This window comes from Oreochromis niloticus, linkage group LG11, assembly GCF_001858045.2.
Source record: "Oreochromis niloticus isolate F11D_XX linkage group LG11, O_niloticus_UMD_NMBU, whole genome shotgun sequence".
Classification (NCBI taxonomy): domain Eukaryota; kingdom Metazoa; phylum Chordata; class Actinopteri; order Cichliformes; family Cichlidae; genus Oreochromis; species Oreochromis niloticus.
Window position 1 is genome coordinate 10967910 of NC_031976.2, and position 16877 is coordinate 10984786.

Genomic DNA, 16877 nt, shown 5'->3' on the forward strand with positions numbered 1-16877 from the left:
GTGAATCAGCAGAATTTCTGCAGAAAAGAGGTAAAGAAGCAATAAGTTGCGCCTAAAAGAGATGAATCAGCAGAATTTCTGCTCAAAAGAGGTTTTTTCTGAAAACAGCTGATATTTGTGCTAATAAGAGGTGAAAAGGCTGAAAATTTTGCAGAAGAGGTGAACATACTTCACACTGTGTACATTATAACATACCATAATAGACCCATTTCTGTAATATACTTACACATCTCTATTATTGCTAATTTATATTGTAATATATCTATATCACGACTAAAGCACTTTCTGGATGGATGCAAACTGCATTTCGTTGCCCTGTACCTGTGACATGTGCAATGACAATAAAGTTGAATTCTATTCTATTCTATTCTAATAAGCAGAATTTGGGCTGAAAAGAGGTTTTTGCTGAAAACAGCTGAAAAAGCTGGGATATGTGCTGAAAAGTGGTGAAAAGGCTGAAAACTTTGCTGAAAAGAGTTCAATCAGCAGAATTTCTGCTGAAAAGAGGCAGAAGGTTCTGTATGTAGAAAAAGAAATACTGTTGAACCATGTGTGAAATAAATAAAGAAATGAAATGAAAGAACAACCTGGTTCTGCTCAAATTCACCAGTCAGAGGTACTGCCTCAGTCTGCTTCATCAGGCTGTGTACTTGTTTCTGCCATGGAGCGTTAACAAGAATCTGAGGTCCATATTAGAAAAGCTGCTAAAATCATAAAACTTTGCAGAATTGTAATAAATTAGCAATATAAATTACAGGTCTGTGATAGTGTATAAATTTGTAGTGAAAAAAAAAAACGTGGAGCAAGGTGGGATTGAACCCACGACCTTTGAGCTGCAGAGCCGTGTCATTACTGATTGCGCCACCTGGAAAGGGGGCGGCGTTCTGAAAGACAGATACTTGGGCAGTCAGAAATAGATCGCGGTGAGAGGCGAAAAACGCCGTTTTTTGGAGTTACAAAACGTCGTGTAACTCAAAAACTAGGAGGGCTAGCAGCATAATTCTTGTACTGGGTGAATCAGCGGACTTTGGTGTATTTTGACTGCGATTTTCATAGCTCGTTCTACCTCTGTCGCGGAGATATGACGAGAGAAGAAACGGCTTCATTTTCGGAGTTTGAAAACTGAGAGAAGGACAGATTTCCACCCCTCAAACAAACGTAATTCATTGCTCAACGGTAAGATAATTGTAAAAACTGCTTCCACTGTGAGTGTCAGCAGTGTCTGAAGATATATTGGCACAAGCCTCATGTCCTAACTTTGCTTTGTTAAAGAGATATGGCGATTTGAAAATGCCTCCCGTTTCAGAATTTCAGCTCTGAATTTCAAAACCTCCCCATAGACTTTGAATGGGGAGTATTGAGACCTTGTGTCACTCCGAGGCAAATTGCGAAAAAACGGTAAATCTCACAATAAAGATAGTGACATTGTCTGAAAGCCAGCAAAAATACCTACGTTTTGATGTATAATTTGTGGGAGTTGAGTGGAAATTGAGCGAGTAGGAAGAAGTTGTTTAGACATGAAGAGAAAATTCAGAACGGACCAGCACTCACTCTGACTTAATTGCATAGCAACCATAGCAACGCATGTATTTTCTGAAAAATCACAATTTTGCAACTGAAAACTTAAAGAGAGATAAGATTAAAACGGTAGATGATCTGAAAAAGCTGAATCACTCAGGAATAGCCCAATAATCTGAGAACATTTTAAAGTTTGAATGGAGTTTCTAGGTGAAAGTATGACAAAGTAGTTAAGTTTCAAAGACAAGCAAGTTTTAGCAGAATTGTGGAAGTTTTCCATTCATTTCAATGGGACAAATTAAAGGAAAAAAGTGTAATATTTTAAAAAGTATAACAGTAATAAACACCAAAAGTCATAGCCGGCATTAGCAGAAAGAGCAGAACAGTTTAGAGTTTGAACGGAGAAAATCGGCTGAAAACTGAGGGAGTAGATAAGTGCCAAAAAGTGTACGGAAGCAACTGGAATATAGTGGAATAAAGAATAAAGAGAAACAGGAAAACAATAGTGTGGAAGCCCTTTTAGGGCATCCACACAATAAAGTATAAAGAATAAAGAGAAACAGGAACTCAATAGTGTGGATGCTTAAAGCATCCACACAATTAAGATGCATGGCTTACCCCCCACAATTTACCCCTTGTGTAATTAGCTTTTCACACTTGGTAAGTAAAGGATGTTTTGCATAGTGTGTTGCCCACACACACATACACACACACTGCAGTATGGGGAAAAGCAAACACACAGATCACTTGGCAGTTGTGCCACTGAAATGGCCTCTAACTAGACAGACAATAATACGGTTGCCTTATAAACTGAAGTGACAAAACAGTCAAAATGTTAAACTGTGAAGCAAAGTAAAAAATTAATTTCCCTCTTGTCAGACTGTTACATTTCATTTTGTTACTTTTAGGAAAAGCGTGGAAGTTGTGTATAGTCACCAAAACAAGGTCTACTATGAAATATATGATAATGCACTGAAATACTGCATTTTTCAGCAGTCTTTACTCAACGGGGTGATGACCCAGCAAAGCACAGGGGTCCTGGCCTAGAATCCAAGAACCGTACATCTTCATGCATATACTGTGCAAATAACTTAACCCCACTCCACCCAACTGTCCACCCTGACCCGTGTTCATTTTTATGTAATCTCTTGTGATTTTCTCATAGAAACAGTTACAAACATAGTGTGTCAGTACAGTTCTATATGTAACGCATAAAATTAAATGTCTGGTGATGAGCTGCTGTTCTAAATGCAGAGGAGACAAATTCTTGCCAAGATTTGTTGCATATCTAAGTTGCAATTATTTCCGCCAGCACAGAGCAAACTGGGTAATCACGGCAAATTTGGACCATTGATGCGCCGCCTACAGGGTCAACATGATCCAACCTGTGACATGGTGCTTTATGTGCATTCAAGCACTCTTGGGAATATCATAAATTGCCAGAACAGCACTCATCAATGAGCCACCAAAGTTATGAGCATGGGTGGAAAAATGTGGATTTTTGATGGCACATCAGGTTTAGAAATTTGCCAGCATGACATACACGTCTGGCCAATAAGTAATGTGATATTTGTAGGTGCTGTGCTGTTGCATTTTTATGTTTTCCCAAGACAACATGGTCTAAAAAGAAATTTTGAGAAGCAATGTTTGCAGCTGTACTATTGTTGTTTTACATTACTAGAGTTCACTTGACTCAAAGATTTGGTTTGTACAGGGAGAAAATGCATATTAAAACACTATCCGAATCCTGATGTTTCCTCTGTTTCCTTTCCAAGTGATCTCTGCTGTTTTTATGAAAATATTTTTGAATACATTTTGCCAAAATTCAATTTTACCAACCCATTACCACAGAAAGTCATGCCAAATAAAATTAACATAATGTTCTGTGACATTCCATTTACTCTACAAGCTTAGTCTTACACAGAATTATTGAAAGGAAAAAGACGTGTTGTTTGTTTAAAAGGCTATTCAACAAATTCTATACATAAAGTTTGGGTAATTTGCCTGTGCTGTATTCAAAGAGGTCCTGCCATGAGTGGAATATACACTGTTTAAAATATATAAATATATCTCTACTGATATAGACTGGGTAATGTGTCATATCATTTGATGGAAATGAAAATTATCAACCTACAGAAGGTCGAATTCAAAGACAACCCCCCAAAAAGAGAAAAAGTGATGTGGCAGGCTAGTCCATTTTTGCCAAAATTTAATTATAGCAACTCAAAATGTTACTCAGTAGTTTGTATGGCCCTCATGTAAACAATGCATCCCTGACAATGTCAGGGACCAGAGCATCACTGCACTTTGAGGTACAATCTTGCAGCATTGGTTGGCTTGAAATATAATGTCCCAGAGATGTCCTATTGGATTTTGGTCAGGCTACCAGTCAATGCTATCAGTTCCTTCATTCTTGAGAAACTGCTGCATACTCTCACCACATGAGGCCGGGCATTGCTATTCACCAGGAGGAACCCAGAACCCACTGCACCAACATAGGGTCTTAGAATAGGCCCAAAGATTCCATCCCAGTACCTAAAGGCAGTCAAGCTGCCTAGCCAGTAGAGGTCTGAATGTCCCTGCATGGACCACCACCACCGATCATGCTGAACGATGTGACAAACATCATAATGTTCTCTGCCTTTTCTCCAGACGCTTTCATTTCTGTCATCTGCTCAGGGTGTGCATGTGAAAAGCACAGGGCACAGCGGTGGACCTGCCAATTCTGGTATTCTATGGCAAATGCCAGGTGGGCTCCACATTGCCAGGCAGTGACTACAGGGCTCATTAGAGGATGTTAGGCCCTCAAACCACCCTCATGAAGTCTGTTTCTGGTTGTTTACGACTGAAAAATAAACCTTTAATGGCTGACACAAACAGGCACAAAATAACAAAGGCAAAAACAGTTAAGAAAGCAGGCATCCAAATAAATCCATCAATCAATAAACAGGATCCATCCAGTTAAACATAGAGATTACTCAGTGAGGACAAAAGGAAGTGCAGCATTACTAATGAGAAACAACAGGTAGAGGAACACATGGAAACTCAATTAACAACGAGGAGGCGAAAACAGTCAAGGAATCAGGGCACAACAGACAGGAAGTACACAGGACAAAAAAGAAACAGCCCTTCAAAGTAAAACAGGAAATAGCCAATGGTAACAAGAATACTAATGCAAAACAAGACAAAAATTAAAAGGAACCAAGGCACAAGAGAAAGGCAGGCATTACAGAAACAATGGAGACACGACTCAAAACCAAAGAAAACTAAAACTAAAAGTTGTGACTAGAATAGATCTAATAACATAGTGAGAGTGGTTGGTGGGATTAAAGTATTTCTGAAGTGGCTGTGGCTCAGGAGGTAGATCAGGTTGTCTACTAATCGGATGGTTGGTGATTCGATCCCTGGATATTCCAGTCTGCATGACAAAGTATCCTTGGGCGAAGATACTGAACCCAGAGTTGCTCCTGATGCGTTCATCGGAGTGTGACTGTTAGACAGAAAGCACTTAAGCATAGAAAAACGAGCTTGTGAGAATGGAAGAATGAGGCTTATAGTATAGATGGCCTTATTGTTGTTGGGTTATGCTGCTTTGTCCACTCTGCTGGTGTTATAGTGTGAAATTCCCAACTGTTGGACTAATAAATCTTATCTTATCTCATCTCTGATTGTTCAAGCAAATAGAACACCACTATATAAGTAGCAGTCCCTTTACCATTTTAAAATAGGCTCTTAAGTTGCATTATGGGAAATGTGGTAGGTTTCAGTGTTTTGTAACTTGACCTATGCTGTGGACTAAAGACAGGAGATCTTGTTCTCTGGTGCTTTGATGTTTCACTTTGTGTTACTAAATCATTGGGGTACCTCTTTAAATGTTATAACAAAAAGAATACTGCTGACATTTGATTTGATTTGGGCCGAGTGAGACTGTAAGACAGTCGAGTAAAAATATATAGAGATAGATAGACACAACTGTGGAAAGAGCAGCACGCAGTTTTGTACCTGTGTGTTAACAGTGTGTTGAACAGAAGAATAACATAAAAGTGAAGTAGCCTGTACATTTTGCGCTGGTCTTTGATAAACTAACCTGTAAATGGTAAAAGTCAGATATTATTGGCTCTGTATTGTACCCGGCACCCAAAAGAGCTCTATTAGTCCTTGAATTATTTCAGTGTTTGTCAAGCATTAGATGATTAATGTCACAAACTATTCAGAGTAAAGCTGTTTGTGTGAACTGCTTAGCAGTGTTTGTGTGGCTGATTGTTGTGATGTCCTGGGGATGACAGAACAGATGCTCACTGCCAAGATATTTTTTTCCCTTCTTTCTACCTTTATCGCCCACTTTCTACTCCTCAGCTTTATGTATTCCTTTCATCCATCATTATCCTTGCTTCAACTCTCAAAACTGTCTCACGCCATTTGTTCTTTTTTTCTCCACCATTGTGTCGCATTTTTTCTCCTACTTATGTGTGTCTTATTTGCCTTTTTTAATTCACTTGCCCCTCTGCCAAGAATTGTTCTTTATCTCCTTCCTTCTCAGCAACTCTACCTCTCATCCCCACTCCCATATCTATTGGCTCCCTTGTTTTTCCCCTTTTTTCCCCCCAAATGAATTAGAATCCCCCTTTTCAATGCTGTGAATCATACAAGCTTGTAATATGTTAAGCGCTGTCAGCTCCATAAAAGCTGCATCTATAAAAAGAACACTGTAAGCATTCATCTTGTTACTTCAAAGGAAAATGCAACGACAACATGCGCTTCCTTGTACAGGAGAGAGGACATGCACTAAATCCATTTATCACTTAGACCAACAGTATCTCATCCTTGAATTTTGCTGTAACCGCTCAGCTGCCTGCTCTAACCTCCATCATCATTTCAATTGTGAAAGGCAATCCCCAGAGTTTTCTGTGACCCCATGTTAGTGCCACGCTGCAAAAATGTCCATAAATTGTGATGAGAAACCAAATTAACAACATGCTGTGATTGCACAGTAGGGAAAATACGGTTCCGAAAAATATGAATCAGTATCATAATGCATGAGTCTGGCAGAAACAGTGGCCTCAGCAGGCGGCCAGGCAGCCTGACAGACATCTCAAGAATGGCCCCAGCTGTTCCTCAAATACTTACATTTACCCCTAGCCTTTTGGACGTGCACACAAGTACGGTGCATTTTCCACACCACACTTTTGAAGCTGATAACAGATTGTTATACTTGCTGTGCAAGACAAAGACAGACAAATGGCAGTTGTCTCCAGCTCTGATGAGATTTCCGAAGGTATTTGTCAATCTAAATTAAGGGTGCATGCGTATGTGCTGTTGTTTCTGTTTGTGTGTGTGTGCGCGTGTGGGTGCGTGCATGTGTTTGAGTATGCATATGTATATTTGTTGTTGGCCTTGTTGTGCTTCTCACTAAAGGAAAAGGGTGAGACAGAACTACTCAATGTAATCTCCTTTTGTGTAGTGAGCACAGAGATTTGGGGCAGAATGAACCAGTTAATGAACCACAGGATGAAAAATAAGATTGATTTTGTAAACAAAATATATTATGCATCATCGAGAATATCCTATTATTTTCAAGGCCTAAACAAATTTGTTGCATGCTAAGTGGGTTATTTAAGATTTACTTTAGGCATGGAGGAAAATGAGAGACAGCACTTTTGGCTTTTCAGTACATGGACTGGTGTATGAAATGATTGGTGCACCATGAACGAGTAAACAGCCAATATGTTGTCCTCCGCCATTAATGCAGATCTGTATTGGGCCATAAAGAGCAGTGATTATGTGCAGCAGGAGAGGGGAGGAGCAGTCATTTTACTGCCATCCGCATTATTATGAGTGACAAACAGGCCACTGGGTAATGGATGGTTGCTGATGGGTATGAGAGATTGCCCATCCCAATTGACTATTTTTGAACAGACTATCATTAAATAGGCACAGAAAATAAACAAGCATAGTTTAACCTGCACCTTTCAGGTAGTCGCTTCAGGATCCAGCAGGGCAGATTTAACTGCTACACAGACTCTCTTCTCTCCCCCTGCAGTGAAACTGTTGCATTCTGATGAAAGAGCGCGGCCTTTAGTTTGGCAAATTTATTGTGTTCCATTTGCTATATTGCCCTTGAAGTCTATTAACTTTATCTGCTGTCTATTGTTTTGTATTTCTATTTTACTGACTGTGTATTATTTGTCCGTTTTATGTGGCAGGCTGCACATGACAATAAAGTTTATCTAATCTAACAAAAAGCTTCAGCAATCAGTGTAGTATTGAAATAAATCTTTTTGTGTCCTAATTAGTGGCTTTCAGTGTAGGCTTCCCGACAATAAAAGAAATGTTGTTCGTCCCCTCCATGAGCACCACAGGTGTGTGAGCGTTTTCGTTAATGGAATAAAATGTCGCATTATTCTCAAAGTGGCATCAGTTACTGAGAAACAATGTATAATGCTTTACAGGTTTGCTCTTCATCAATAGCATGTCGCTCTAAAAGGTGTCGAAGGAGGAACAAAATAAAAAGAAGAACAAGGGCACACACTGCAGCGCAACATTTGGATAAAGGTCTCTACTAGGCATTGTTAAAGGACAAAAGTGTCAGCGGAAAGTATGCGACATAAACAAAGTCAGACAATGTCAGAGTGCATCACTGCATTTCAAATGTATGGCAAATGCTTTGAAACAAAGCGACTTACATTTGTCCCCTCATATGCCCGTACCTATTTAAGTGTGTTTATGTGACATAAACTGACCGGAGCAACTACAGATGGACGAGGGGAACTGGTTTCTTCTTTTCTTGTCAAAAGCAACTTAGAAATGTTTGCAACTGTTGCAAGACATTGTAAAACAATTGCAGTGCATAAATATGCACAACTGTGTTCTAAACTTATAGATACTTAAAACAGCTGTGCACCTCATGCTTTTTTCTCCACATGTATTTGAAGTAATTTCTCTGCTTCCTTGATACTCCATTTCCTCATGAATGATTGTAGTGAATGCTTAGTCAGGGACACCTCTTGGTCTGGATGGCATTTCATCATTGTTCACGATGATGGCCTAATACAATGGATGGGGAAGGCCATAGCGCCTCCCCTAGCCATCAAATTTAGCACAAAAAAACTGCATTGATTTGCACCTGACCTTAACGGTGAATCAGCCATTATAAAGATATCCATCAGGCCTGTTACGCAGCACTGGCTGTAAAGAAGGAGGTCTTTCCAAGTAAAGCAAAGGTCAACAAATATCCTCATAGACTTCATTTGCTGCAAAGTCCCTGTATTGCTGTTGCTTCCGCAACCTTTACAAAACACAGAATCATCAGGACCTTGTGTAACACGGTGCTGATGATTCAGAGTGCTGATTTTAAATCTTGCACTGTCAAGCTAATTGAGGCTGGGATTTTCATGTGCAGCGTTTTGAATATTGTGATCCAAACAGAAGGGACTCTTTCACAAAATGCTAAAAACAAAAGCCAAATATAGCTGCAGACACCAGGATCAAAGCTGCACTTGAATTATTGGGGATCAGCAACTACCTTAACCTTAGTATGTTTACTGAGTGTTCCAGTAGGGAGATTGCTTTCTGCCACAAACCAAATAATAGGTTGGGACAGTTACATCACATGTGCAAAATCTGCAGATGTATGGCTATTTCAAGTGGAAATTTTAGTACTAAAATTTCTGCTGGTTTTTTGGGTATTTTTAAAACCTATTGATGTTTGATCAAGTGGTCATAATTGTTCAGTAGTTGCTGTACAGCATATTTCTTCAATGATCGTAGCTTTTGAAAAGAACAGAGATATATGTGAGAATGCATATATGTGTGAGAGTGTGTGTATGTGTGTGTGAGAGAGAGAGAGTGAGAGAGAGAGCGAGAGAGAGAGAGAGAAAGAGTCTCTCTCCTGTCTCTCTTTTTGTTGCTTGTTTGCTGTTATACCTCTGGATCATGAATCTTGAAGGTCTGCTATCCAATCATGGCCATCTCAGCACATTTAACGGCAATATGTTTTTAGAATTTCAAGAACTTTTCTCTTAGAGCTTTTAAAAAACTGTTCTCTGAATTGCAGACTTAAAGTGTTGCGTGAAGAAGAGAGAGTCATTTTTCTTCACCATAACCAGAACAGCAACTTTAGTAGACACGAATCTTAGACTGATGTCCTCAAAAAGAAGGATTTTATCTGCATGGCTGTACTGCACCTTTACATTTCATATTGATAGAATGTGCATTATCGCAGTCCTTCACTACGCTTGTCTGCATGCTTGATGAAAGGGAAATGGGCTGCCTACAACAAAAACAGAAAAGAGGCTTCCTAGAGAATCACTATTACCTCATGAGTGTGTCACTGCAATTTGGGAAAGGGCTGTGAAGTATTCCATTTGGTGATTTTGAATTGCCAACCACTGAGCTGAAAAATAGTAAAATCAAATACACTGTCACACTGAAACACAGCTGGCACATGCATAAGTGCATGGTCACACACACACACTCAGGTGAAAAATGGTCAAATCAAATACACTGTCACGCTGAATCCCAGCTGGCACATGCATAAGTATGAACACACACTGTTGTGTACAGAAATAACAGAGATTGTGTGTCTGTGTCGCCTAGTTTAATAAATACTACCGTAGCTCATTGTGCTTTACTTACTTCCCAGCAGATAGTATTTTATGGCTAGACACCAGTAGATCCTCAAAGTGCTACTGAGGCATATTGCACCTGATGCCAGACCACCGCTGTGAGAGTTGCTGTACAACACAAAACTGTGAGCCAACAACACATCTAATAGGATGCCTGTCGCTCAAGCCTCCAATCTCCCAAACAAACAATAACATCAACACTTCACTTTTCCCGAAGAGACATAAGAAAGACGCACAGGATAAGAATTTGTTTTTTATCTGGCCACTTATCTTTTCTATGTAAAACTCTTATTCTGCCTGGGCTGCCATCTTGTAAGTTCTTTGTTTTGTAGCAAATTAAAACCTAAGTTGTGTTTCAAATGGACCTAACTGATGTCTTATTAATGCTTTAATGAAAAAAGCGAGTCCTGGTTCAATGGAGAAAATTGAAAGAAGAGGCATTTTGGACAAACCAGACAAACCATGTTAAACAGGCAAAATTAAAACAAAAAACCCCCAATATGTGCAGATGTGGAAATGGATGAATAGCTGCTTAAAAGAAATGCAACTCTACAGGCCAGGACAAAAAGCTAAGGCAAACAGCATGACACCCTGAATTCATTATTAGTTAATCAATGGGTTGTTTCACTATGCACAGCAGAAGCCTTATTGTGTCTTCTCACCTGTAAGAGACTTTATTCTTGAGAGAAGAGGATAGAATTTTTAAAAAGGGTCAACTTTCAGATTAAAGTATTTGTAAAGAATTCAGCAGCTTCTAAGGTGTAACTCTGTGAGCATCTGGTCTCAGTTTCAGCACCAGGATGTGGTAACTAAACTGGCAGAGACTGAGAGTGGTCCAATATTTCTTTAGTAAAACAGCAAGTTATTACCATACCATGCAAACAGGTCCCTATATTACATTTTCCACACTTTTGTGTGTCTTTGCCACTGATATTTGACATCGAGTAAGACTGACAGGCCACTGGTAGTTTGTTACAAGAAATTTGTTTAATTAAACACAGCCTCTGTGAGACCAAATATAAAGAACACAACGCTACCTTTTGAAAAATCTAATAATTCATTTGCTAAAGGGGAAAAGCCTGTTCTTGGTCTACCTGTCTGTGTAGATGGATTATATAATCTCCATGTACTGCCTCCGAAACATTGTAAACACTGGTAGCAAATTGGTTTAGTTTATTTGAGAAAACATGCTGTAGATTCATGAAAACAGCCACTGAGCAATCTACCTTTATAGTTACCCTCACATTGCTTCATTTATTTTCCCAGACCACGCTTTTCTCTCTGTGTGCTCTCCTGTCACACATCAGAACTTCAGCTGACAACCACAGACACAAACAGGTGGGCACTGAGAAAGAACATCCATGAAGACACATGCATATGCATGAATTTAGTACTACTGAAAATATACTGCACTGTAGAAACATTTAAGAACAGTAATTATAAGAAAAGATCAGAATATCATCTCTTACAATATTACCTTTTGATTGATGTGTAAGCAAAATTCTTTCAATATTGTTTCCCAACTAGGGCTAACAACTGCAACTGTTTCCAAATTTCTGTCCCATGACTTATCTCCTTTTTTTTGTTTATTTGTTTCAAATTTAAAGAGAAATGCATGAATATTGTTAAATAAATGAAAAGTTTCTTTCAGTAAGTATAACTCCAGACATTTATGAGTTTAATCCTCTCTTAAAATGGAACCTGATGTGCACAACAGGGTCCAGTTTGAATTTGTAGCTTTGACTCTCAATTTGGCCTCACCTCAACCTGCTACATTTAATCTCAGCTAACAGTGAGCTGTTTTTCTTCCTGAAGACAAGATGTTGCCAGTCTATCTCCCCCAAGAATACTAGTTATATTAAAACAGAATTCATCAGAACCAGCAAACTATATCCAGGCTTCACAGGGGCCTGTCAGCAACATCTAAGAGCTTGGCCCAGGCTTAAAGCCACGGGCGAGCGGCCAGTGGGTGAACTGAGTATTACTTTGGTATGCCACTTGGACTATCCATTAAGATATCAGCACTGAAAGAAACATAAGAAAGCCAGAGCGTAAAATGTTAGGTGTTCCAAGTTCACCTATCATCATCCAGGAAAAGAGTTTATTAACACATCCAAGTAAAATCCTCTTTTTTATTTCCCCTCAAAATTTTGGGATTCTGTAAAGTTAAGCAAACACGGACAAAAATGATTTGCAAGTCATCTAATATCCGTATTTAATTTAGTATAGCACAAAGACATCTTATTAAAAGCTGGAATGTCAAACAGTTTGCCCAGAATGTCTTTCCTTTACATATGAAAGAAACAGTCAGTCTGGGATGTCCTTCAGTAATCATGTTACTGACCTGTTGCCAGTCAGCCTAATTAGCAATGAGATGTTCTGTCAGGTCTTTACCTTTTTGTAGCACAAGTTAAATAAGTATTTAAATAATGATAATGATAAAAAATGCCTGCATTTCAAGTATAAAATGATGTTTTTGTACAATTTACAATTCAATATAGGTTTATATGACTTTGTTAATCACTGGACTGCATATTTATTTACATACTAAACTCCATCCCAACTTTTTGGAACTGTATGGGTTGTTCTTCTTCATCTTCTTCGACCATTTTTGTGGACCTTGGGGGCAGTTGGATAATGCCCAGCATTCCCACAAGATAGAATATAATTACACAGACAAATTGTAATCCTGATTAGCCCCAGCAGCCTTCCCAGCCTGTTTACATAATCACATTGAGATAAAGTCTTCATCAAGGGCTCAGTGGCCAGATTACAGTCTGTGTAGAACCCACCTGATTACCAATAATTAGAGAATGCCCAGTATAGACTTAATAAAGACACACATACACACACACATGCACACACACACACACACACACACACACACACACACACACACACACGCACACGCACACGTGAGAGATAGAAGAAAATGTTAGAAATACAATGTAATCACAATAAACAGAAGCAATGGCACACGACAGATGGACAATTTTCAACAATCTGCTCGCAATCATTAATCGTTCATTGTCTTTTCAAGGGTCCAGGATACAGCCCAGTGCTTCTGTGCTCTCTTTGCCCCTTCAGCTTCCTATGAGGACACACCTTCCTAATTTTACTTTATAAGGCCCAAACAACAAAAAATGAATGTCTGAGCAGATCTTGATATGCAAAATACCACTGAAAATTAATTAAATCCATAAAAAGTATGAATATAAAGTGAAACAGCATCCATCTGCTTCACTATTCTAATAACCATAAACAATATAGGAGTAAAGGGGGCAGATGAAGCAAGCTGTGCGCATAACCACAGTCTGGTTCTTCAGAGCATCACCACTTACATTCACATGATATTATCCATTTCTTCTGTAAGTACAGAAGATTTATTGGTGTGAACATATTGATTGTTCACTGATCGATGAACGCATTGCGACGACCATAAAAAACAGACAAAAGCCACTTTTGTACCCAAGGGAAGAGAGACAGATTGTTCATTGTCAGCGCAAAGGAATTCAATTGGTGTTTGAACCAGCTATTTTGATCATTTATTTCTTCATGTTTTTAAGGACTTTATCTTTAAAACCACCAGAAAAAAAACTTCAATGTCTACAGTTTATCCTCTTCAATTTGTATTTATATTCTCTTCAAGGATATGACCAAGTTGCATTGAATTTCCACAGTTATTGGAACTGCTGCAATGAGGTTTGTTTTTTTTAATGAAATTGTGACATTGTATCTGTTCTTGCACAACAAGTTCCAAAAATTTAATTCAACTCCACTATATATGTGCACAGTGCCAAGATTTAGACAGGTGATGGAGATACCTAAGAATCAGAGCTGTGCATCACCCAGGACAGGATCCTGGCTCAAAAATAATCTAATTATAGTCGCTGAAAAAGGACCTCTAGAAAAGTGCTGTTGTACAAACCCTGCCAGATAGGAGTCTTTTTTATGGCATCATTATCTTAGAAGAAGAAGTGAGTCACAGGCCAGATCTAGCAGATATCTTTTTACTTCTGCAAACACTGTGTCAACTGTCAGAGGCTGAGGAACAACAACTGTTCCATAGTTCTTCTTCCTCTCATTGCGCCGTGTCACTATTTCCTCCACTCTTTTCCAAAAGAAGATCCAGGCCTTCTCCCCCTTCCTCACGTCCTCCTCCTCTCCCTCCCCCCACGCCCTCCCCCAATTCCTGGCTGGCTGTCTCCCTAATAAGTAACAGAACTAGGAGGATTGGCAGTGGCCTCAAGGTTTGACATTGCCACAGTGTGGGTGGTGATGAAACAGCACTGTGCCCGACTCTGCTCCACTCGACTTGGCTCATTCTTGGTGGGCGCTGCTACTCTGCATGCTGCACATCTCATCCACCCCCAAGAGACAGACATTGGAATTACTCACAGGGCGAGCAATCTGCATGTAAATTAATATCTGTGAGTCCCCACATTCGGAAATAAATACATGCATGCAACAGATAGGTAGCCATTCAGTCACACGCATAAAACATCGTTAATGTGCTTTACGCAAAGACATTCAGAAGTAACACATTTTGGGGGTTTGGTGGGGGGGTGAGTTATTTTGTTTGCTTCTCTCTCTTTCGCTCTTTGCGTCTGATTTTAGTAAGAAATGAAAATTTCACCCAGTAGTGTGTGGTACTCAAACAGAGACACTCATGCAAACACACACTTCTGTTTCGACATGTAACTCCACTGCAAGGGCACGAGAATTTCATTTTTCCTTTCTGCAAATGTTTACGTGCCACTGAACAGTGGATGAGGACATGTTAATTGCAGTGCGCTAAATAAGCACTCGTCGCTTTGACTGACTTTTACAGAAGCTGTAGTGAGTGAACAGCAGGAATCTAATTAAAATAAAAACAGAGAGATGACACAATCGAGCTCAAAGTCGTTTTTTTAAGGACTTCATTTTGAAAACTGCTGGGAAAGTGGCATTTTACTAGTGCAGTTGTTGGTCTGACTAAATCTTGCTGATGCATATAAGAAGAAGACGGGGGAAAAAACTAAAGCAGCTGTTATCTCACCAGCTACATCGAGCACTGAAATGGTCAGACACTGAGACAGAGCCACCAGAATACTAAGAAGCCCACCTTACACCTGCCTGCACTGGCAACTTCGATAAATACCAGCCAACAAATTGGTTCTACACCACTTATCCTGCCTCGGCCCCTGAATGGGTTCAGTAACGTTTCTGGTGAGAAACCGGCCTGACGCAAATCTCACATAAATACTTGAAAACTCGACCCAGAAACGAGAAAATGCGCGCGGCTTTATCCCAAAAGAAAATCAAAATCTCTTAACATGATAAATCTGCGGCGCGTGCACTTGCGCCTCAACAATTTACTAGTTAGCCTACTAAGCAAAGCAGCTCACGTAGGCTATTAGAAGAAGCGTAGGCTACCGCAAGAATATCTATTGAGCGACTCAGTCAAAGCCTGCATTGAGCGCAAAACCACCGAAATGCGTCCCTTAAAAGTCCATCCAGAGAGCCGAGGTAGGCTATTATGTGCACGTCTGTAACGTTAAAGGTTGTGATTTCTTGCACGCACGCACACATGCGCGCACGCAGACACACACCGAGGCACACCAAGCGCATTCGAAAATGCAGAGAATTGCGGCAGTGGCTCGTACCTTTCACACAAGTGAACATCAGTGAGAAGACGAGGTTCCAAAAAACAATCCCCGTTCTAATCCTCATCGTTTTGGCTTGAACAAAGTCCCTTCTGCCACATTTAACGCATCTCCTGTTGAAAACGTCCCGTAGTTCAATAGATCCGTCGTAGTATCCGTCTCTGTAAATCCCCTTCATGTTCACAACTAAAACATGTAACCTATGGCCAGTTTTCTCTTTCTGTGGGGGTTTAAGTAGATTCCCTTCTCAGAGGAGAAACAGGCAGTGCCGCCCGCCGCGCTTTGTCAGCTGATAGGAGAGAAGTGAGCAAGACTGAATTTTAGGATAGGACCACAGCAACCTGGACGAGGGCTCAACCATCTCTACTGAGAGGGGCATCAAGTGCGAAGATCTCTGCTGGCGCGCTCTTGTGTCTGCCGTTCAACATATTTCCCTTTGAATCTCTAAAAACCGGCTGAGGACGGAGAAGAGTCTGGTCTACAGTTTGAATGCTGGCTTTATCGATCGGCAATTGAGCCAGGCAGAGTGAGAGAGGAAAGGTGGCGGTGGGGGCAGGGAGGGGAGGGTGCGAGAGGGAGAGCGTCCTGTGTAAGTATGATTTGGCGGATGTGTGGGTAACAAATCATGAAGTGGGAACAGCAAGGTGTGGGTGGCAAAGGAGAAGGAGGGAGGTATCTTTATGAGAAGAATGCAAATACTGAGAAAGAGTCGTACTGTATTAATGAGAGTGTGTGTGTGTGTGTGTGTGTGTGTGTGTGTTAGAGGAGGAAAGGGTGTGGGGGTGTTAGTTGAGACTCAGACAGGCAGCATCCCGTCCCGAGAGCTGATGAAAGAAATACGCCTGGTAGGCAATCCCACCATAACTCTGATTTTCATTTTGGAGATCGAGAGGAGCTGTTATTGGGAGTGATGGGGCTGGGCAATTTGCAATGCAAAGATGGAACGATGACGGCGCAAAGCGCAGCTCAGCTGCAGTGGGGCTCTTCTGCCATCTAGCTTCGGAAGAGTCGCCGACCTCTGCTTTGAAACGGACAGGAAAGGGGGAGCAGTGAAGCGAGGGGCCGTGATTGCACATAGAATGAACATCAT

General features: G+C 40.3%; 1 protein-coding gene across 11 annotated transcripts in view; it reads right to left on the reverse strand.

Moving 5' to 3' along the window:
- LOC100705316 (CUB and sushi domain-containing protein 3) overlaps window positions 1-16340 on the reverse strand; it is a 240882-nt gene extending 224542 nt beyond the window's left edge. For 6 of the 11 annotated variants that reach the window (XR_003222198.1, XM_025911532.1, XM_025911534.1 and 3 more), the window contains exon 1: window positions 15788-16339. Coding sequence is in view for 10 of the 11 variants with exons in the window: in XM_025911532.1 (XP_025767317.1) it covers window positions 15788-15965 (178 nt within the window). In the remaining variant the exon portion in view is untranslated. Of the gene's footprint in view, window positions 1-15787 lie in introns of all 11 variants that reach the window. The other 5 variants (XM_025911540.1, XM_025911536.1, XM_025911533.1 and 2 more) reach the window with 2 other exon arrangements.
- Window positions 16341-16877: the final 537 nt, after the last annotated feature.